General features: G+C 41.3%; 1 protein-coding gene and 1 long non-coding RNA gene across 2 annotated transcripts; both read right to left on the reverse strand.

Moving 5' to 3' along the window:
- Positions 1–12431: 12431 nt before the first annotated feature.
- bambia (BMP and activin membrane-bound inhibitor (Xenopus laevis) homolog a) lies at positions 12432–17352 on the reverse strand. The gene is made up of 3 exons (XM_007568467.2): positions 16484–17352; positions 14332–14613; positions 12432–13467 (listed from the first exon to the last, which is right to left on the reverse strand). Exons 1-3 carry the CDS (start codon positions 16557–16559, stop codon positions 13043–13045), a joined length of 783 nt encoding a protein of 260 aa, XP_007568529.1. The 5' UTR covers positions 16560–17352; the 3' UTR covers positions 12432–13042.
- Positions 17353–20256: 2904 nt separating this feature from the next.
- Positions 20257–23296, reverse strand: LOC107838220 (uncharacterized). Its single transcript, XR_001664287.1, has 3 exons — positions 23046–23296; positions 20338–20340; positions 20257–20270 (listed from the first exon to the last, which is right to left on the reverse strand). It is a non-coding gene; the product is annotated as an uncharacterized LOC107838220 (long non-coding RNA).
- Positions 23297–23589: the final 293 nt, after the last annotated feature.

Here is a 23589-nt window from a genome sequence, read left to right on the forward strand (position 1 = left end):
CAGTGAGGCCGCTGCATGCTTGCAGTTGCATTTTAACAACAATGGCTCTTCTGAGAGAGACCGTAAACATGCGCCTGGGACCTTGACCCTGGCAGTAAACAGTCTCTCCACCTGATGATGAATAGCAGAGCTAGGCAAGGCGCAGAGGAAGGGCTGCTGCTCTCTGACTCCTTACATATTCTGATAGGGAGAGCTTGATAGTTTGACCTCTAGTTAGTATTCCTCATGCCTTGTGGAGCTCCATTGTTGTCATAAATATTGAAAGAATAAAGGTTACTTTCACCTTTTTAACTCTCATTTTACCCTGATTTCCAAACATTAACTACAGTGTTTGGGTATGACTTAAACCAGGGGTGTCCAAAGTGTGCCACTGGGGACATTTATGATTTCTTGTTTTTTTTTTTTTGTTTTGTTTTGTTTTGTAATTTTTGCAATTTTTTTTGGTCTTTGAATCCTGTTGACTTGACAATTTTGGCCTATGTGACAGAAAGTTTGGACACCCCTGACCTAAAAGTATAATCTGCATCCATATTAAAGACAGAAAATAGCACAGTGATTATGTCAAATAAGCTGTCAGAAAAAAAGAAATAAAATCACATTTCCAAGGTTTTAATCTAGGGGAAAAAAAACAAACAAAAAAAAACAGTCAGCCGTGTTTTAACCGTTTTTGCTGGGACTTATCCTCAGGGGCCATTTGCAGTTTTCAACCCTGGTCAGTGATGTTTTGGCTGAACTCTGACATTCAGGTTTTATTAGGCTAACCCAGTCTGCTGATGTGTGTTTCTCATCTGCTGCACAGCTAGCAAAAAAAAATCCCTGCTCCCAATAGAAGCTGAAAAGTAATAAAACCTGCGTACACTGGAGCTGCAATAAATACCCCACGCCTTATAAACCTTTTAACTTCCAGGTGTACAGCGCACAAATTTTACTTTTGTTTGCAAACATTCTTTAATTTCAGTCATTCACGTGGCTTCAACAGGCTGAACAGAGAAAAACACGAGTTTGACACACGTCCCATCTGCCGCAGGGCGTGTGTCACACTCAAGGCGCACGCTATAAAATGGCACTGCGTTCACTTTAGTTGTTACAAAAATTATATATATATATATATATATATATATATATATATATATATATATATATATATATATATAACTTAAAATATTTTTACATTGTAATTTAACGCTTTGAAACTTAGGAAGTCATCACAACATGGTTCCTCTATTAACCCTTTAACAACATTTCTACCAGCATTTCACTGAGGAGTAGCTCATATAATGTGCTCAGCAGATGTACAGTTCATAAAGTGTTTGCTAATTGCTGCTGGCTAGTCTGATGGAGCTGAGTGGGAGAGTTGTGGGAAGCTTGGAAACCGCAGCTCTGAGAAGGCGGGGCTAGGTCCCACTCAGGCGTTTTGCTCAGCTGAACGGTTGTCATGGTTGCCACGGGAGATTGAAGGATTTCTCAAAACATGCATGACAATCAAAAACTCCAGGTATGTTTTGGACAAAGGAATAGTATATAATATATATTTTACATAACACTGCCCCTTTAAGAAATATAACCTTCAAGGTAACACCGTGTTTAAGTGTTTTTATCAAATAAGCAGTTTTATCCCATTTGATTTAGATGAAGGTGAAAAGCTGTTCAGCATTTAATTTCAATAAGTTCTCATGAAATGCAGTCAGCTATTCATAGTTATTATTTATCAATTATTAATACATTCTAACACAACCAGCCTCTAAAAAGATTAATCTAAACATACACCCAGGTTAGAATGTGATGGTTTGAATTATAACTATATTAATTCAAGTTAGGAAAAAAAAGGACTGTGGCAACACTAGACCCCCCAGCCCCCCAAAAAACAAATAACCTTGAAGTTTGTGGTTTTAATGTGAAGCTGTAGAGAAACATTTAAATGGTTAAGAATTTAAGAATTCATTTGCAGAAGACTAAATGATTTGTTAAAATGGGATTATAAACTAGACTTACATTCGTAACATCATCACATGTAAGCAGGATTCCTTCACGATGGTTTCTCTCTAAAACACCAGTAAACTCCTCCAGACTGTAATCTGTTGCGGCCATGTGTCCTGCAGTTCAAAAATGGGGGAAAGACTCCAGGAAAAAAAAAAAAAGAAAGCTTGTGTTACTAGACATGATTTCTGCGCCCTTTAATTGCTTTTTAAATACTCTTGTTTGCATTGCGTGGCCTGGGTATAGAGTGAAAAAAAAAAAAAACTCTCTCACCTAATGGGGTCGGTGTTAACAACAGGAAACTGGCTGCCTCTCGGTTCAGTCCGGAGTGCGTAGAGGAAGCCCTCTGTTTGTGTAGCCTGACCTGTTCAGTGGTGACCCCCAGACTCAAACCCACAACTCCACAATTTTATGTACAGAGGTCCACTTCCACCTTCTGTCCTGACGAGAAACAGGCCCAGTGGGACTCGTTCTCCTAAAGGCTGTTTACGTGTATTTACTAGGAGCCAAAGTTCCTCCATCAGTCGCGGCCGCTGACCGCTTGCGGACCGTTATCCAGGTATCGTGTGATTTGGTGTGAAAACTATAAAATAGCAGCTAACGAGGAGTACACCTCTGTGGCGTTTAACAGTCACACTGCGGGTTTCACCAAACCGGCCTGGAAAAACAGCAGCAGCAAAGAGTAAAAAAACAAAGTGACGTCAATATCAGGAAAGTAGAACTTGAATAAATACAATACATTTATTAAGGGAAAGTGCAATCTAAAGTCTTTATTGGGTAGGATTTCACTAGCCTCTTCAACAGAATCTGTCTGACAACATGAAGTAGGCTAAAAGCGACACATCATACCCCAATCTAAAACATCTAAAAAATACAGATGAAAAGTCATTTACGTCAGTAACCAGAAAGGATTCCAAATCATTTTAAAGCTTTGGGAATCAAGTGAACAGTGGCAGCCATAAATGGAGAAAACATGGAACAGTGACGAACCTTCAGGAGCGGACCGGCTTACCGACATTACTTCAACAGGGCATTGACGACACCTTCACCAGCCCTGAAAAGATCCCAGAATGACACCTAAACTCTGCAGGGCACACTCGCTTCAGTTAAGGTCAGAGTTCATGTTTCAACAACAGACTGTTCTGTTGTCTGAGCCCAGCTGCTGATTGGCCTATTTAAGCTCACCTGGTGGCTGAAAGGTGGGTGTGGGCGGTGCCGTGTGGGGGGTCACCTGCCGAACCAGGGGGAAAGAAATGGGCAGGCAGCTCTCAATCAATAATCAGTTAGCATGCTACAGTTTGTTCTATTCATTGTAGACAACGAAAACAATGGAACATATTTTTTTGTAATGTAATAAATATGCATGTGAAAATAAAGCATATTTACTACATTATATAATGTAATAAATAGAATTATTTATTAGAATTCTAAATAAGAATAAAAGTAAGTTAGAAGTAAGGGAATTAGTTCAAAGGTCATATGGGGATGTCGTTTTTAGCAGCATTTCTACTTTTTTAAGAGGAGCAGGTATTTTGGGAAGAACATAATAGTAATAATAGATCTGATCCATAACCCAATCTGGAATATGGCAGTAATGAACCTCAAGTTGTTTGCCAACCTGCATATAAAAATACAAGAACAAGAATAAGGGCGGTACAACCAGTCGTTAGTTTTACAGGCAGCTACTTTTTCGGCTAGGGCCAGGTTGGTTTGTATAGCTTCTTCTCTTCATACTTGGATACGTGTGAATGTGACAAAAAAAAAAAAAAAACAGAATTCACCTTTAGGGAACCAATGCTTTTTTGCAGCACTCTGACTGTATGATTCTTTATACAGGCCCTGGTTTTGCAATGAATCCACTCTGGTAGAAAAGCCCTGTGTTGTAGAAGTTGTTTTGACACAGAATAAGATGAGAACATGAGGAGTGGTGGTACCGGGCGGGGCCAACTTACTGAAAAGCCAAATTAAGAGTTCACACACTGGATAAATCTCCGTTAAACAAGCAGTGGTTCCTCAGAAGCTGCGGCAGGGTGTGCATGGGAAGGTGGCGGGTAATGCTGTGATTTACCTCTGGAATACACTCGCATAACACGAATAAATTTAAAGTCCACCGTCCTGCCGGGATGACGTCTCACTCCGCACCGCGTTATTAACAGTTCTGTCCTTGTTTTTTCACCGTTTCTATGGATGGCTCCTCTACAAAAACAGGCAAAAAAAAAAAAAAAAAAAAAAAAAAAAAAAAAAAAAAAGGAAAAAGAAAAAAAATCAGAGGTTAAACATTCCGGAGGAAATGTCATAAAGTACTCCANGGCTCCTCTACAAAAACAGGCAAAAAAAAAAAAAAAAAAAATGGAAAAAGAAAAAAAAATCAGAGGTTAAACATTCCGGAGGAAATGTCATAAAGTACTCCAGAACGAGGATAATTACTCAACGTTCCGCTCATCCAGCAGCTCCTAAATGTCGTATTTTACGTGCCCCGGGGCGCTGCGTTCAATATGCGGCGCGGCCATGTCAGTTAGCGAGCGCTCAAACATAAACAAACAGATAAATTCATGATGTCAGGCGGATGGGTTTTTAGCGCTTGGCTTGGTTTTATCGCTCAGACTCCCTCGGCGGTGTGTGAAAGTCTCGGCTCTTCTCTGTCAAAATACCCTTTGGCGAATTTTCCCTCGACATGCTGGACGGCTCCTCTTGACAAGGCCAGGATAAACACGGGCTGAGGAGGGGAGTAGTAAAAAAATGTTTAGATACACAGACCGCCCTCAGGATTTAGTCTGCGAGATAGTGACATTTATCGGGGTCAGCTGAAGTAGATCGGACAATGTTTGATGTCTGAGAAGTTGGTTTAAAGTGACTCATCTCTTCAAGAAAGAAACGGAGGATAAACATGCCGTCTTTTTTCCCAGAAAATTTGCGCTGTTAAGCAACAGAACACTTGCTCTCCTGTTTAAGACGTGAATGACTTTGTTTGAAATCAGTACATATCCACTTGGTCCACTACCAGTTCAAACTGAAACAAAGTCCTACAACTGAAGCAAGTTGTTCGGACCAGTTAAGGGAGCAGCACTATGTCTTTTTCAGGCACATAATGCCATTCTATGGTACAATCAAGTGGCTATGTAGCCTTCAGTATACACACACACACACACACACACCCACATCAAATATGACTTAAAAGAAATTCAACGTCATAAATTAATTAGACAATGACAAACAGAAATGAGTCAAGAGCTACAATACAGCGATTTCCATCAAACATAAGTTTGTACCAGGATGATTTAAGGATTTACCTTCTAATTTCACACTTTTGATCCAGTATTTCCTTTCAATTTGGCCAGAATAGCTAACTAGTCTCCATGACTTCCTGAGCATTCTAATCTAGAGTGAAAAATATGACTTAGTTCTTGCAGTTTGATGCACAACTTATTTACCTTGATTTCAATGAAGGTTTTGCTGTTGACCTTATTCAATGTGACTCCACACATCTGCGTTGATGGCGGTTTTATTATTTTAAAAAAAGCCTGTAAGATCCTATCTGACCAACTGCTTGTTGTTGTAGACCACTACCTGACCTCTGATAGCGGCTTTTGCTGCGGTCACACTGAGATGTTATCAGAAAGACCCAGGTTTCTCTGCTTTCAGGCCAGTAATCCCTGGGATCTACACTCACAATGAACTCACATCAGAGCCAGCTTGACAATATTAGAACCCAACATACGCCGCTATAGCTCCAGCTCCACATCCCATTTAGAGAAGCAAAAGCTGGCCTGCTGCCAGGCCAGAAGACTTTGTGGGAGCCATTATCATTCAGGTTCAGTATCCACACCTTTCACTGCCCTTCCCCCCCAGCTCAGCATTAGTTTATCATGTCACCGTGAAAGGTGTTGGGTTGCAGACATTACTTGCCTAATGAAAGCTAACTCTTCTACGGCAGTAGAAGAGTTAGCTACTACGTGTTTCCACTAGATGTATTAATCCATGTTAAGGTATATTTGGTGTTTGAATGATTAAAATAAGAAGTTCTACGTGTTTATAGAGGGGGTCTCAAGTATTTGCACATTTCAGGTATTCACAGATGGTTGTGCTTCCTAAGAATCACCGTTACCGGACTCCTACGCCTTTACCTCCTGTACCTTTAGACGTCATCTCAAATGAGGACAATTTTCCTCCAAACGTTCCGCTCATCTGGACAGAAATTCTGTCCAGACCAATCTGCTTTCTTTATTCATGATCTGTGACTTAACTGTGAAAGTCAAGGCTTCAACACAGCTACTCCCCAAGCCCGGGGAGTGATGACGGCGGCTGCTCGAGGGCAAGGCAGACGAGAACTTCCAAACCAAAATGGAATTGGGCAGGTTCAGTCAAAATACAGAATTAGGTGTGCATAATCCAGTTCGTGTCATCTGCCAGCTACATTTGGCAGGAAAAACAGAGTCACGCCATTCAGTCATCTGTCTACAGAGGCCCATTGCTAACAGGAGGAGCAGCGAGTCCCCTGCCATTACGAGGAGGGCGAGGTGCACCCAGGCATCAACCGCTGAGCTCATGGGAAAGTGGACCTGCACCTACAAGTTCATCAGCTTTTCAATCATCATCCCCGCAACCTCCTACCCTCCTCAACAGACCTGTCGACATGCACACAAGTCAGAGGCTGCGCATGAACCACTTTACTTTGCCGTTCCCCGTTAGCCTTTTAGGACTGCAACGCAACCTTTTATTTCACTGGCTTCAAACAGTGACATTTAACTTCAAGAGGTCCACTCCATCCTGTAAACATTCCCAACATTATTATTTTTCTTTGACCAAGATTTCCATCTAAATGTTAACATCACATTTGGATAAATGTTTAGATGGGGATCATGGGGTGGGTAATGATGACATGAACCCGAAGCTGCACTTTTTGTCCACAGGAAGGAAATGAATCGGCCAAATATTTAGATGGCGTCTTCTTCCAGCGGATGTCTGTCACCACAGACAATGATTTGTCTCTGCAGTCATGGACATTACTCAATCAAAAAAATATTTCTCTTTTTGTTCTTGGATCTTGGAATGACAAGTCATGTTTATTTTCTGGAATGTCTGTGTTTGTTTGTGGTTGGGGAATGGTAAACAGCGTTTAAGTATCGGTGATATGATTTAGACTAGCACTACTCCATGCCAAGCCAAGTTTGTGCAAATTATCTGTAATTTATTTGAAAGGCACAGATGGATGACGGTGATTGCATGACTGCTTTTTACTCTATGCCTTGAAGAACCCATCAAAGCTTGATGTTACAGCGTGCTTATGATCATAGTTCTTTGAAGAAAGCTATGACTACTAGTTCGTGGGTCAGCTAGCTGGTTAGCAACTATCTAGACTGCTAGCAAAACTAGACTCTTGACATTGTACTACTTCAGTAAAGTTGTGCATTTTAACATGGAGAAATGTAAAGCCTCTCATATATTTCATCCAAAGCGTCAAAATCAGCTCTAATTAGTTGTGTTTCCATTACAAATGTGCGCAAAACTATGTCAGTATTCCGGTAGTGTAAAAAAATAAAAAAATAAAAAAAATAACAAAAACCCCCACAATTTCGCAATTGCTTTGTTTCCATTAAATAAGAAACACAATTGAAATCACATATGAGCGCTAAGGAATTAAAAATGTCATCTTTGTACCATTTGCTGTCGTCTTCGTCCTCTTTTCCACCAGTAGTAACAGCCGATTTCCATTGCAGTTTTTTCAATAAAAAAAACACCTCATCCTAATGCAAAAACTTTTTATATAAAAACCTGATTTTTTTTCCCAAGATAGCCATGTTTCCATTGAACAAATTTATTTTCATAACTAAATTGCGCAATTTTAAGGTACATGGAAATGTAGCTGATGACGTAGTTGCGTAAAAAACTGTGCCATGTCGTCCGCAGGAAGGCTTCCTCCTCCCCTTCTCTATACCAGAGCCGAGTCAAAACAGAGCTCTAAGTGTCGTGATGTGTGAATGGTCAGAAGTTTGTGGACATGTTTTATGCGGAAGTGTGCTCAGACACCAATGTTGATATTTCTCTTCAGCTAGTCAGCTTCCACTCTTTGGTCTTTGTATCTGTAGGCAACATAAATACTTTTGAGGAGCGGTTTTCAGACACGGTGAGGAATTAAGGACATTTCTACAACTTTTCACAAAATACTTATAAAATATGGTCGGCACCGTGGGTGCAAATACGAATGTCCCACAATCATGCGCAACTGATCGGTTTCAAGTGAACCACTGGAAAGCCTTAGAATTATTTTGACCATGTCCCATGTGGCCAGAAGTGGAACTACACTCATATAAAGCGACATTGTGTCCCTCCACGAAGATGACTTCTTCTTCAAAACATGTTAATAACATCTTTAGAAATCATTGATAAATGTTTGTCTGTTGCATTTTTATCATTCTTTACCATGACTGTTAAATAAAAATATTTTAACAACTAATCTGCACTGCATCACACATGCTCATGTTTCAGTGGAGGAAAACTATTGAAGCTTGGAAGGAAGGAAGCCATGTGAACACTTCCAAAGCTTTAATGAAAAGCCTTTTACTACCCCGGGTGTTCATCCATTACCATGCGCAGGTGTTAACAGGTTCCATGTGTGTTTACACTTCATATATTGTTCCACATGTTGCTGCCTCCACAGTGGGCACAAGACTTTTCAGGACAGTTACAGGACCTCTGGGAATGCGGGGAGCAGAGCAGGAACACCACCCAGATTTAAATCACTTGCATGCTTGTTAATCCGGCGGCAGGAATGCAACTCACCTGAGGAGGCAGGACATGTGGGAGGGGGTGGTAACTGCCGCAGAGGCGGCGCACACACAGGCTTCTGCTGGAAATCAACAAGAATGAAAATGGCGACCTGGTGGTGGTGTCAGAGGGGTTGCTTGTAATTGCTTTAAAGCAAACAGGGGCTCTTTTGACAGAGGCCAGTTGGTCGTCTCATTACATTTGCATATGAATGTAAACAGTTTGAGCGGCTTCTACTGCACAAAGAGGCTAATCCTAATGACTGAGGTGACTGCTTGTGTGGGGTAGGCTCAGCTCTGGCACTCTGATGTGTGTGTACTTGTTTTTCTACTTCTCTGGGACCTTTCAGATAGGAATACTAATCTCGTCAAGGCCAGTAATCCCTATGGGGACCACATGTGGTTATTGGGACGGGTTCAGGCAAACCTTCTGGATTTGAGGCGATCGTTAGAGGAAATTGTTACAACTTGACTTATTTACAGCTAAAGTTAGTGATGAAGTCTGGTTTAAATTAAATGTAAGTCAGTGGAAGGGTTTATTATAGATTGTCACATGCCTCTGTGTGGTGATGATGGTGTGTGTGAGAGTGTGTTCTTGTTGAACTGTTCTTCTTAGGAGCATTTATGGCATATTTATTAACCTTCTGAAGACCAATAGGTCTTATAGGGACCAAGGCCCAGTCCTAATACGGTGGAACCCCTTGTTTAGGATTAGGTGTTAGGTCTAGATGTATGGTGTGAATTGAATTTCAGTTAAAGGGACAGAATTATATTAAAGCAACTCTTGTGAGTTAGAATGTGATTCCCTCATCAAAAACATATCTGGAGTGTTGCTTTGGTTCTTTCATGCATGTTTGAGAAATCCCTTAAGCAGTGCAAAATGCCAGGTTGGACCTAGCTCCACCTTCGAGGCCAGAGCTCCTCCTTGGAGCTGCAGTTTTCAAGCTTCCAAGCTTCCACGACTCCCCCATTCAGTTCCTTCAGACTAGCCAACGGCAATTAGCAAACACCTGGTGGAAATACGCATCAGCTGACGTCATTGTACCAGTTACTTCAGTTACTTTATAACAACTGAAGGCAACACAGTAACTTGATTCTACTCTAAAATGGCACTATGTGCCTGGAAAATACACAATACTTCCTCTTTAAGGTTAAGGTTAGGGATAGGTTAGCTTAAAGATAAAGGGAGTTACTAAAATGAATAGAAGTCAATACAAAGTCTCCGGCTTGTATAGAAATACAAGGGTGTGTGTGTGTGTGTGTGTGTGTGTGTTTAATCAGTGTAATGCAATCAACTCAATCAAATCTAAGGTGTAAGAAGGAACTGGTTGCTGGTAGGTCTTGTAGAATTCTCTTCGCCACCTCTGTTACCACAGGACACCCGTGGGTTAGCCAACAAAGTGGGATCAAGCTAAAGAAAACAGCCATCACATTAGGCTGCCAGGGGACAGTGTTATTATTACAAGGCTAATAGTCCTCTGGGAGGCCCTGAGCCTCACTAATGCATGCTGCCGCTAAGTGGATAGCTGCTAATAGTGCTTTCCTGTCCTCCTAATGGACAAAAACACAGGCTGAGCTCTGCGAAAAGTGGACCTCAACTTTTAAATTCTTACAATATGTCTTAGTTGCAGTTTCTATGGAAACCACGAGCCCTAGGGTGTGAACTTTTCAACCCAAACGCCCCCACTCACCCCAATAATCCATTGTGTGATGCAGCCAGTACTCACGGCACCGACTTGCGGCGACTCCTGTCACGAGCGCTGCCGCATTCGAACTCTCAGAAATGTAAGTAATCGAAAGGGAGTTTGGAAACTCCTACGCCACAGAGACCTGACCTCAAGCTCCAAACAAGCTGTCACCGGTGGGCTCTGACCATTCCACTTATTTCTGCTTGCATCCCCACTTCGAGGAAGATTTGGTATGAAGCATGTGGAAAGATAGACAAAACAGAAAGTGGTACCTGAGTCCATCTTCCAAAAAACAATTTACAGCTCTTTTTTTTTCATTGAACTTAATTGTCTGACAGACCTGAAAGTACTCTCCTCTGGGTCTAATAAAATTAGCTGTCCTGTAGACGGTAAGACCAAACTGACCTCTGGATGTAGAGTGGAAAAACATTTTAACTTATTTTTGCATTTTGCAAGGTGACAACCAAAAGCTTGAAACTTGGTGTTTTATTTTGTTGCCATTACACCAACACAAATTAGGGGAAAACACAAAGCTTAAGAAAAATTATATATGGGTTTTTTTTTTTTACATAAAATTTCAAAAGTACAATGAATCTACTGCTGTGTTCCTGTGGGAATTTGGAGCAGGGTTTCACGTCAGACCTGAGGTAACTTGTTTCAGTTAAGAAGTTGGGATTTCTACATGCCAACACCAGCAGACATTGTTGTCTGTACCTCTTTCCACCATTGTTTTAAAGCCAAAACCACTTTTAATTTTCTTCAGCTTAGACTTGCAGTTGCTTCATATAACATTTTTTTTTTTACATACTTTTACATGCTTCCACCACATCTTAGTACTGTTGATGCGAGGAGCGGCCATATTGAAACAGGCAGTTGGCCTTACAAATTGACGTAGTTGGAGTTGCTCCCTCTTTCCCGGTGGGAAATCCAACTTCAGTTGATTTTTCCTCCTGGGAAGTTGGAATTTCCCAGTTCCAACTACAACTTGAACGCAGCATGTGTATTCATCCCCTTTTACACTGATACCCCTAAACAGACTTTGTGCCTTGTACATGCAAAACAAATGTTTGCGACTCAGAATACAAACACAATGAATACACCAGCTTTACATGAAACATGGTGGAGGTAGAATCATGCTGTGTGGATGGTTTTCTGCAGAGAGAGAGTGAAGCTGGTTATAGTAAAAGGAAAATGGTTGTATTGTATTGAGGAGATCCTCAATACAATACAGTTCTGGAGGAGAACCAGTTAGAGGCTGCAAAAGATTAAAGTTTTGGGTTAGAATGGTATAGTCAAAGTCTTGCAGTAAATCCAACAGAGAACCTCTGTCAAAATAGGCAAAAACCTTAAACTCTAGATGTGCAAGGCTGGTAGAGAAAGACCTCAAAACCATCTAATCTGCACACTGCAGTAAAACGCTCATCTAAAAAGTATTTACTCAGGGAAGCTGGATTCAAATGCACACCACACTTTTCAGATTGTCATTCATTTTCATTCTACTTCACAATTATGTATTATTTTGTGTTGGTCTTTCAACTAAATAAAATACATTGATGTATGTGGTTGTATGTGGTTGCAATGTAACAAAGCGAGACTTATGGATACGTTAGCAAGGTAAACTCTACTTTTCCAGGGAAAACATTCCCAAATTAGGGGAAATGAAATTATTTCATACAGTCATAGATAAACAAGTCCTACCGTAGAGTTCATTTTGCTACAATGTGTCAATATGACTACAAGTTAAACTAAATCTAGATGAAAGTTGTTAGACTAACATTTCCAGCTGAATCTAGCTTTAAAAATAGCACTTCACAGGAAGTTTATAAGCTGATGATTCAGAAATCAATCCTCAGTGTAGCCTGTCGGGGGATTCATGGCAGACAACAGATGTTCAAAGGTTTCTCTGGTTAAAACAGAAGCTCTCCACTGCTGTGGCTGATAATACTCCTGTTATTACCGTCTAATAACCAGGAAACATCAAGAAACAAACAAAGAATCCAGATTTAAATAAAGTCACTTTAATTGAAGTTCTTTCACACACACACGCACGCACCCACACACACACACATACAATCAAGCTTTTAGTCTGATCACAGAAAGAAGTTGGAACATTCACTCCGAAGAAGACGCACACCGGTCAGTTTTCTCAGACAAAAATATATATAGATATATTTAAATCTTTACAATAAGCTTGAATCATGAAACATCCAGAGGAGTGTGCACACCTACAGTCCAAAAGCGCCGAGATCTCGCTCTCTCGCTTCCTCCTCAATCAGTCCTTTTCTTGTACCCTGGTGTCAGTGTAAAAATCTTGTTTTTTTATTTTATTTTTTTTTCACTAAAAAAAAAGAAAAAAAAAAAGAAAAAAACAAATGTGCAAATAAGACAAAAAATTTTGGAATCCTTCAGCGTTTCAGTGTAGAAAGTCCAGGATCCTCAGCGAGCCCCTCTCAAGTTTAAATACAGATCTGCCTTTTCATTTTCAAGTAAAGTGCTCCTCTAGCAAAAAAAAACAACAAAAAAACAAAATCACGCGGCATGAGATCAGTCCCGCATCGTTTTAGCAAAACAACAAACAGAAAACAAAACAAAGGAATGTCCTTTTAGAGGCAGTCAGACGAACTCCAGCTTGCCGTGGCCGCTGTACATCCCCCAGTGCACCAGCGACAGGATCTTGTCGCCGCCCCCGGCGCCGCCCGGCTCGGCCTGCCGCATCTTGTCGCAGGTCAGGCAGCAGTTCTCGTGGCCCGACACCGGCACCATGCACTCCAGGTCCAGCTTGGCCACGTGGCCCTTCTTGGTGTGGTGGCCGTGGAAGCTGTAGTGGAGGCGCGACAGCATCTGCTGCCGCTGGTCCTGCAGCCGCTTGTTCTCGCTGCGCAGCATCCGCAGCGCAAGCATGATGAGCAGCACCAGGATGAGGCCGCCGGCGATGGGCACGGCGATCACCGCCGCCCGGAACCACACCTCCTTGGCCGAGGCCAGCTCCTGCACGCGCGTCACCAGGTTCCGGTTGCCGTCGGCAGGGTAACGGCTCTCTGCGAAGGTGGAGACAATCGGATGGTTACCTTCACGTTGTTAAGAAACAATCAGCTTTTAACACCCCCTCGACAGAAAAGAAAAAGCAAGGAAGAAAAACAACACAGAGAGAGAGAGAGAGAGGAGGTGAGGAAAGGCAAAAACAAATGAGTCACCTTGTCCCAGGGATTAATCTGAGCTAATAAACTACAGTCTGCTCTGCCTCTGAAAACAAAACAAACCAAAAAAAAAAAAACCTGAAAAAGTCCCTCCGCCTCAGAACCTGACAGGCCCCGCGTTTCTGAGCGGACGTCAGGGATGTTCGTCCTGCGAGGCACATTCCAGCTCGGTGGGAAAATTACACGGTGCGCATGTAATAAAAAAAATAAAAAAAAGAAACAGCGCATCTGATCTCCTTCCAAGAGCTTAAAGGTAAAAACTGCCCGGCTCTCTCGCCTCTGCAGGCGCAGAGCTGGGGCTTGTTAAAAGTTTAAAACGTTAAGTTCTGCTAAGCTGGAAAATTAAGAATGAGGCGGGATATGGAAAAAAAAAGAAAGGAAAAACTAAACACTGCTTCTGAAACTGAAAGGAGGAAAATAAGGGCCCACATGTTGACATGCAAGTCTGTCGCAATTAACAATTAATCGATTGAACAAATAAAATGAGTGGAATAATTTCCATTCTGATTGATATTTTTTTGAAGGGCAGTTTTGTTTAGAAACATCATAATCCATATTATTTATGGTTTGAGTTCTTTGTTTTGAATATCTTCCAGTTCCCGTTAAGCACTCTTTACTGAATTAAATCTAGTTTTTCCTTCTTGCATCATTATCCGTACGCCATCGCTTCATCGTTTATTGCCATACTTCATCCTGCTGCCTCACCTGTCGAGTCCCTGGTGTGCGCCAGGTCTTGCAGGCCCCTGTAGTTGCACATGTCGTCGTGGCAACACTCCAACGTCAGCGCCCCACCGAGGGAGTCGGCGGCGCGGCGGCCGTTGCCGCAGACGTCCGAGGCACCGGAGACGGGGTCCAGGCAGCCGTGGGTGAGGGGCGAGTTGGCGCTGAGCGGGTCCAGGACCTTGGTGAAGCAGGCGTTCAGCTCAGACTTGCACATGTAGCCGGTGGCCACGCAGTGCGGTGCGTCACAGTAGCACCTGATCTCTCCTGGATGAGGAGAAGAAGAAGAAGAATAAGAGAAACTACATTTCATGTTTCTTTTTGTTTGTTTTTACAGCAGCTGGTTTCATTCCCTCCTCCTCCTCCATTGGCTAACTGTTGCTAGCTTCTCCTACAGTAGATGCTAATGAGTGTGTAGCTCCACCAACAAGCAGAGTCAACTCTTCCCACCCTGAAGCCGAGTTCTGCTGGTTGGGAGAGAGCTCAGGCTAACTTCTCATTATGGCCGCCTCGCTCTTAACAACAACACACACAGCCAGAGGCCACTTGGCTAGCAACAGCAGACTACCTGCAGGTTGCATCATCACTAAAGCGATACAACGTATCAACCTGAATACATCCTAAGCAGAAGAAGAAGAAGTGTCTGTAGCTGCTGTGAGGCTGCGCCAACTTGCAGTGCAAGGCCCACATTCATCAGATCAGTGTTTTCCCTGTGAATGATTGGAGCAGCAGGGCTAAGGCAGGTCATTTGGAGAATATTTCATTAGAGAGGAGAGGCCCCTTTGTGGGCCGACTAGAGGGAGGGGCCCTCAGCCAGACTGAGCAGAGAGGCTCTCTGGGCCCCCGAGTGGCTCCAATACATGGATGGAGGCTTCGCACCAGGAGTGAGAGAAATGAAACATGGCAGATGAGATGTTACAGTTTGGGTTGTTTAACCCTCGTAGGGTAAAGTTAATTTATCTGACGATTTAAAGTCATTAAAATAATTTCAGTGTTTTTCAGCTTCTTTAGGAGATTTTAGTCACTTTTTTTCTTTTTAAAGGTTTTTGTTTGAATGTTTGCTTGCTATGACTTCCAGAGGCACCAGATGGATCTCAGGATCTGATTTGGAACTTTAATGAATTCGGTTTCTCTTGTTTTTTGTTTTTTTGTTTTTTAAATTCATCTGGAAAACATTTGACTCTCCAGATCAAAATCTAAATTAAGATCAGTAAAAACGTGGAACGCCTTATTCTGCGCTGACCACACAGTTTGTGATTTGTCAGACGTCTATTGATGTATAAAAAAAAAACAACATAAAAAAAAGAGGTTTTTTTTTTCCCTTTTCCAGCTTTTATAGGAACAGTGCACCAATCCAAGCTTTTCCTGACCAGGACCAATTCTCTCCCTCAATTCTAACTAAAACAAAAAACAAGAGGGAAAGAAACACTGCATTTTTTTTTTTGATAGACAATTCAAATCCAAAGCAAACTACAATTTGAAATCAAGCATCAAAGCCTGTTTTTCTGATTTTTGGGACTTATGTTAAAACTTTAAAAGTCCTCAACAGCCTGTTAGTGTGTTATTAACCATCAATAGTCACTTGTTAGTTTTGATGCACTTGGTTTATAGACAAATTAAGAAAACTAAATTGTTTTTCCAGTATTTGAAAAACCTGATCCCGACCTCTGACATGCTGATATCTCTAATTTAGACTGGACTGGATTAGGTCTCAAAGGTATCTTTTAAAGAAGTGGAAGATAAGTCAGTCCAGTTTTTATCAGACTTTGTGGTCCAATTTTCAACCAGAAATCCATACAATTTGGTCTAAATAACAACAACAAAAAAATAAACTATTACAACTTAGCCTCTTTTCTTTGTCCTAACAAGTAAACTTTTCATTCATCTCAAGCGGTGTCATCTTTGTAGCGTGATTCAGGTCAGTTTAAGTGTTTACAACATGAACCAGAGCCCACCGCAGGTAAACCAGATGAAAAGAAAGTTGTGGAATAGTCCTTTACTGAAGTCGCATTCTAACTTCAGAGTCGGAAGTCGGAACCCCGGAGTCTCGTTTCATGTCTCCCCTTGAAACAGTGTTTATCCTGGCCTGAAGAGGCCAACAAACATGCCCCGTCAGCAGAACAAAGTCTGAGCGTACCTTTGGTCAGAAGAACCGCCATGGCACAGAGTTCCAGTTGGAGCCAGATGGAAATGAAACTGGACTGGCGCTCCATTTACACCGAATTCCTGCGCAGTGACCGCGGTTATATCCAGCAGCAGAGAGCCGCGAGAAAAACACACAAAAAAAAAAAAAAAAAAAACGGGGGTTAGGGGGGAAAAGGCTTACATGGACTTAGGGTGAAAAACGAGCCATTCAGCTCACCGACCTAACAACACCACCAGGTAGGAAAAAGAGCTTCCGTTCCCGCATGGAGACAGAAATGTTAGCGGGCTTGTTTTTCGAAGCGGCTCGGCATTACCGGAGTTTGCCACAACAAAAAAACCTCCCCCAAAACACGGTTTTCTTCTCCAGGACTAAAAACAAAAAGAGAGAGAAAAAAAACAGAAAAAATGTGAATATACTCCTTTTGAAGCGACTGAAGGGGATGTGAAGTTGTTACCACTGGTCCTCTTGTTCCTTTCGAAGTGGCCGGTCGCAGTGAAGCATCACGTTTGTATTCCTGAACGGAGAAATATTAGGTGGAAAAACAGATGAGTCAGTCCGCAGGGCTGCACACTCAGACTGGAGACGGCGGCGATTTAACTGGAGAAGAAGCAGCAAGCGGCCCAGGCTCCGCCTTCCTTCCTTCTGATTGGTCCGACTACCCTGGGCAGAAAATTGATCTGAGTGCAGTTCAGGGCACATCCGGTAATTTAATTTCAGAATAGAACCAACAGGCTGAAAGGCACACACGAACCCCAGGTTGAAGTTGAATAGCAATTTAGAGCAATGTGAGCAGTACAAAATTATTCAACCTGCATAACTATCAAACAATAAAAAAAGTTTATGTAGGACAACTGTAAAATGTTTGTTAATGGATTGAATAGTTAAATTTATGTATTTATTTTTGTATTTGCTTGTTTAAAGTATTTAGGCATTTTTAATTATGTTAAATCTACCATTTTAATTATACAAATTTAGTCTGTTCCTCCAAGATGAAACTAGCGAGTCCTAAAGTGTTGCAAAGTTTCCACACAATTATGTCTTTTATAAGCTGAGAACATAATTGTTTCTTTATTGTACAAATAAAAGTGTTATTTTCATGATTTCTCAAATCGTCATTATATTGCATGTCGTAATTTTATTGCTCAGCTCCTAATTTTCGCGGCCCTATGTCCATTTTGTGCTTCGATCAAATCAAGCTTTTATTTTCTACATCACTTCAACTAACTTCCGGTCTAACTCGTCTCCCTACATTCTGACCTGATCCAAACAATCCCCTCCACCTTTCATTCATAGCCTTTTATTTCCATAATAGCATGTTCCATGTGTCATCACAGGACCGGGTCGTACTCATTTAAGTGACTTAATAATTATGGCGCTGATGTAATCAGTAATATTATAGTATGTCTGGATGGCCGGACCTGTTTATGTTGCATCTCCTCAGCATAAACACAGTTTAATAAAATTATTTTTGATAAATGAATCAAAAATATCAGTATTCCTTTACATATAAACATATATAAAAAAAAGAAGAAGAAGAAGAACAGGATTAAAGGTGTAACCTTGAAGCTAGACTGTGACGTCAGGTCATTGTGTCCGGTATCAGCTACCTGCAGCGTCATCGCCGCAGCAGCCAGGTTGACGCCGGGCTGAGCCGCCTTCCTTCAGGCTGACACCGCTGCTGCTGCTGGGAGGAGTGGACAGCCGGTTAGAGAAATTAGCAATCCAAAAAGCGCATGGCGCCATCCCGTCCACTCGCACACACACAAGCGCTTGCGCGCGCACGCACGCACACACACACACACAATTGCCCCTCCACCAACTGGCAATGCAAAACAAACCGGCGAAAGATCTGTATCAAGCCTCACGCGCCATCTGTATCTTACCATACGGACTTCCTTTATTCTTTTTTTTTCTTCTTTTTTTTTAGCTTTCATTCACTTCGTAATGAAATCAGTCTCATTATGACTCTGCCTCAGCCTACAGGTGTGATAGCGTGGTTCCGCCCTGATCCGGAGCCATATGCTTCACCGTCGAACAACCTTTATTGTGGCTCTCAGAAAACAAGACGAGGATCCTCGCTTCAGGCAAAGTAGAAGACGACACTGCAATTACCGCAATTATGTGCAATTCCACGGAGGCGCCACTCCACGGCTGGTGTTACATCCCGTGCAAAGGGCAGTAAAGGTGGAAAGAGACGGGTTCAAAATGTCAGCTCACGCTGTTTTTAGGATTTGTTGAGAGATGTATACAAAAAGAGACCCCTGCCTTCATTAATGTGCGAGCTCTGTATATATATGATTTAACTCTTAAAATTAATTTATTCGGTAGTTTACATTTGATGTGGCGTTAAATGATCAGTTTATAGTAGACTGTAAGTGTTTACGTTTTTATCTAAATATTTCTAGAAATGCTCCTTTAACATCGAGCACTTACGCGTAAGGTCGCGTAAGTGCGACCCTACGCGAGGTTAGCTAAATACCCCCATCTAGTGGCCACAGCTGGTACCAAGATTTTTCCTTTTCAGTCATAATATGTTAGAATGCATTTTCCCCCCTCACGAACAAATGTATACTGACAATCAAAACCCAGCCAGATTATGAAATATATATATCCACAGCAGGATTTTACAAAATACGTTTTCTTTTCAAAGACATAGAAGAAAAATACATATTAAAAAAACTAATGAAGTTTCAACAGTATCACAAAAGACATTAAAACATTGAACATGGAATTATTAAACCTTACTGCAGATGTGGGACTTTTCAGAGATTTCAACACAGATTCTGAAGAGTCAAGTTCTATTTTAGATGTACGTATTTTACCAAGTCTGAGCCAGGGACTGACTGGAATAACCCCCCAAGCCATGATGGATGCTGTCGTGGCCCATGGTGACAGTAACAATAATTATCTTCAGGACTTTAAAGGATAAACATCTGTTTATATTTTGGCTTGCACTGCAGGCAGTTTGAACTCATGCAACTTCGGTTTACCCAAACATCCTCTGTCTCAGACTGCTGAGCGGTGGGACTTCTTCCTGGTTATCATTTTCAGCAGAAGTAGCGAGTGATGCAGCCGTTCCTCAGGATACGCTGCAGGGACTTGGAGATACTCTGGACAGATGCACATCATGGTTACTTGTTTGAAAATAAGCGCTGGAGATCAACCAGATAAACCTACGACAGCATGTCAGTAAATAGAAAAAAAAGAGAAGTAGATTTCTGCCAAAAAAAAACAAAAACCCCCAGAAATTTTTAGATTTAATCTCAGAAATTTTCTGTCATTTCAGATGGATAACCATATCTTGGTAAGTTTATACTCGTGCTTTATCCTCTAATAAATTCTTCACTATGATGGTCTCAAGAGTTTGTACATAATTTGTCCAATCCTCATTTCATTCTGAACTTCCACAAAAATTAGAACTCCCACATAAAAAAACACTAAAGCTCAGTACTTAATGTCATTATCAACCATTATCAACTCAGTCAAAACTTTACTTTTAAATCTGCTTTTAAAAACTTGACTTATCATTAAAGTTACTATCATTAAAGTACATTTAGTCAGTATGAATATGGTTGTATTTTATTTTTTTTCTCTGTTTTATGATGTTCTCCCTTTTTCTGCTGCATCATATTCCGCTGTATAATGTTTAAGTGTTTTCGGAACAAGTCATTGTCTCAAACCAACTTACTCTGTTAAATAAAGGTTGTAGTTGTACCCTGCTCTTTCCATTATCAGATGACGCATTTAACACGTTTGTGGTTGGATTTTAGTTTTACATCTGATTCAACTTTGTGTTTGGGTAAAAAAAAAAAAACTATTTCTGGGTCTGTTTGATCAAATTTCACCGTCTGATCTTATGCTAACTTGGTGTGTTTTCTTCCTGCTGAGAGGATGAGTGTCACCCAGTGGGGTGGGTTTCATGTGAGCGGCTTTCTTCATAGGTAGTCATCGTCCCCTGCAGGTTGCGTCTGCTTTCACACATTAGGAGACACTTACTTACTTGGAAGTGTTACCTGTTACTGATCTGCATGACAACAGCTCCTCCCTCACCCCTCTTCAGCCTCATGGCTGGAATGCTGTTGTGGTAACTTGGAGTGACAGACAACTCAGGTTTTTTATTGACAAAACAGCTCTTTTGGAGAATTTCACTTTGAATTTCCTAAAAACCAAACCATTTGAAGAGTTATATGTGTTATGCCCCGTAGTCCCACCCAGGTCATCTCCATGCAGCAGTCACTGAGAGGCCAGCCGGGGCAGAAAGGCCTCCCTGAAACGTCTTCCTCTTGTGCTTCCTGTCCTCTCTTTGATCTGAGCCATATCAGTGTCTCCAAAGAGTCCCAGACAGGCAGACTGTCTCCGTCCTGCATGATCTAGTTTTGCCCTCCTGACTGTAACAAAGGGAAATGTTCAGTTCTACTGGGTTTACAGTGAGAGAGAAGGAGAGAGAGAGAGAGAGAGAGAGAGAGAGAGAGAGACTCTGGCAGCTTTGATGTTCCAGATTTGGTTAAAAGATCTGTGTACTGAAGTCGCCACACTGAGACGGAAAACTGACTGCCTTTGACTTTTTTGGGGCAGGAGATCTGTGTTCTTTCTGTCTGTCATCCAAAGAAGACTAAAATTTGCATTTCTAATTGAACTTAAATGCTTTTTTAGTCAAAATATTTTATGCTAAGCCTTTTTACCAATACAAAATACACAACGCCTTACGACAACAAAGAGAGCGGGAAAAAGCTTAAGACTTGACTTCCTGTCCAAGACCACACCTGCAGTTTTGCCTTGATAATTGACCACAGGCCCAACATCCAGCAATATCACTGTATTTGCTCAAGTAATGTTCTTGGGGAGCGAATTGTCTTTAGAGAGCCACGTTTCGAAAATAACCTCTTTCCAGTTTTGCTGCGTTTCTCCTCTTTTTGTGTATTTTGTTAATCACATGAGACAAAGGGACTGAAGTCTTTGTGATGGCCACAACAAAATGCTGACTGTATCCTTGAGCCACTTTGTTGGCTTGGCAGAGCTCTTAGGGTTAATGTCAGTGTGAACAACATTTATGTGCTCGAACTTTACATTCTTGGCTAATGTGGTTTCATATCTACATATTTTTTTCACATCAGTTGTTCCTGTCCTTCCCACAGCAAACCGGCCCACAACCCAAAGCTGCCACCACTGTGCTTCAGTTAGCATGGTTCCTGTTTTTCCTCCAAATTTATTGATGCTCATTTTAGCCAAAGACTTTGATTTTGTACTATTGGACCACAGGGCACGTCTCCAATCATTAATCTTTGTTTCCATGTGAATTTGCAAAACGCAATCAGGCCTTTTCATCCCACTCTTAGAGTCGTGGTTCCTCTCTGCACGGCCTTTCAGCCCATGTTGGTGCACGTCTCGTTTTGCTCTAGATAATGACACTCTCTTACTCACCCTTAGCCTTTGTTTTCGGGCTGATACTCACATTTTGCACCAGAGCACATTTATCTCGGAGACAAAGAGTCTGTCTCCTTCCTGAACAATAGAATGGCTGGATGTTCCCATGTTGTTTGTACTTGCATTTAATTATTTAAACAGAAGATTGTGGCCCCTTTGGGCAGCTGTACCTAAAGACAAACCAGGCTTTTAAAGGCTTTTTTATGACTCCATTATCGGCTGTTTTTAAATGAATGTTCTCAGTGGAAATAAATAAATCACTGAAACCCAGACTGAAGACTCTTCTAGCACACTGTAAGAGAAGAAACAAATTTATGACTTGGGTCACATAAAAAGAAAATGTAGGGTTGAGTTGGCCCTACAAAAGGAAAGGCCTTTAAGAAAGGAAACAATAATGCTGCCCTCTGCTGGCAGAGAATATGCTGCTCAGAATCATTATGATTTTAAAAAGACCAAACGTAATCGCTTTATAATAAATTTCCTCACCCAACCACTATGGGGAAAAAGTAAAATATAAATTATTTTTAAAGTTTTTCTTTAAACAACACCACCACCACTTTTAACAGTTATTTAAAAAAAGGCTGGGGCTTTGGACGGAAAACACAAAATAATGAGAAATATATAATGCAGACTTCCTTAGGAGGATGGCAGGAATGAACATTGATGTCATGCTGCAGTTTAAACGCTTTACCACTAGAGGGAGCCATATTGTTCTTACAGTTCAAAATACTTAGTTTCATGCCATTTGTTTTATTTAGGTTTTTCACAAGTAACATCCGGAAGAAAACGTATCCGTCATTTTTGCTTAAGTTTTTCATTAGCTTAAAATCTAAAAAATAAATGAAATTGTAGTTCCAACAAGTTACAACAAATGTCCTATTGTAAACATCAAAATAATAGATTTTCTCAGTCAAATGATATAACAGTTCAGGAAAACTGTTGTTCAGTAAAGAACCAGCAGGTGTCGCCAGAGGAATTGCCCCCTTTATGAAGCAGGTGGGAAGCAACAGCGCTGCCCTGGAGAGGTACATTTTAATGTCTTCACTTTACATCCGGAAACGATGCATAAAGCGACAACGGCTCGTATATTCCGAATGTTATTAAAGGGGCAGCATAACGTAAAATAAACTTTATAAAGTTATTCCCTCATAAAAAACATACCAGGAGTGTTACCTTGATTCGTTAATTCATGCTTGAGAAACCCTCTAATCTGGCAAACATTCGGGTTTGTAGAAGGCTTGATGGGATCGAGCATCGCCTTCCAGGACGAAGGTCCTCCTGGGAGCTGCAGTTTCCGCCTCAGAGCAGCCTTTCCTAGTGACTCACCCCACACAGCTCCTTCAGACTAGCCAGCAGCAACTAGCAAACACCTGGAGGAACTATATATATGCTGAGCTTAGTATACCACCAGGTACTTCTCAGTGCAATGCTGGTGAAAACGTTAAAGGGTTAATAAGAGAGATGTGATAACTTCCTGAAGGCAGAGTAAAAAAAAAAAAAAAAAAAAAGCAGGAGTGTCTAAGGAGATAGAGGCTCAATAAGTAAAATTTCCTTAGTCATATTTTATATACACAGCATTTTTATAGCAACTACAGGTAAGAGGCTATAAAATTATACGTGGCTGGAAGCCACACAATACTGGCCCTTTAAGAAGAGAAGCTGTTCAGGACCCA

The sequence above is a fragment of the Poecilia formosa genome, unplaced genomic scaffold (assembly GCF_000485575.1).
Source record: "Poecilia formosa unplaced genomic scaffold, Poecilia_formosa-5.1.2 Scaffold223, whole genome shotgun sequence".
Taxonomy (NCBI): Eukaryota; Metazoa; Chordata; class Actinopteri; order Cyprinodontiformes; family Poeciliidae; genus Poecilia; species Poecilia formosa.

Bases quoted from the DNA above. Each gene is read 5' to 3' on its own strand.
- bambia (XM_007568467.2), bottom strand. From the start codon at position 16,559: ATGGAGCGCCAGTCCAGTTTCATTTCCATCTGGCTCCAACTGGAACTC. The intron at 14,614-16,483 runs GTACGCTCAGAC...CTCCTCATCCAG, and splicing joins GGCGGTTCTTCTGACCAAAG to GAGAGATCAGGTGCTACTGT. The intron at 13,468-14,331 runs GTGAGGCAGCAG...CCACCTTCGCAG, and splicing joins GCACACCAGGGACTCGACAG to AGAGCCGTTACCCTGCCGAC.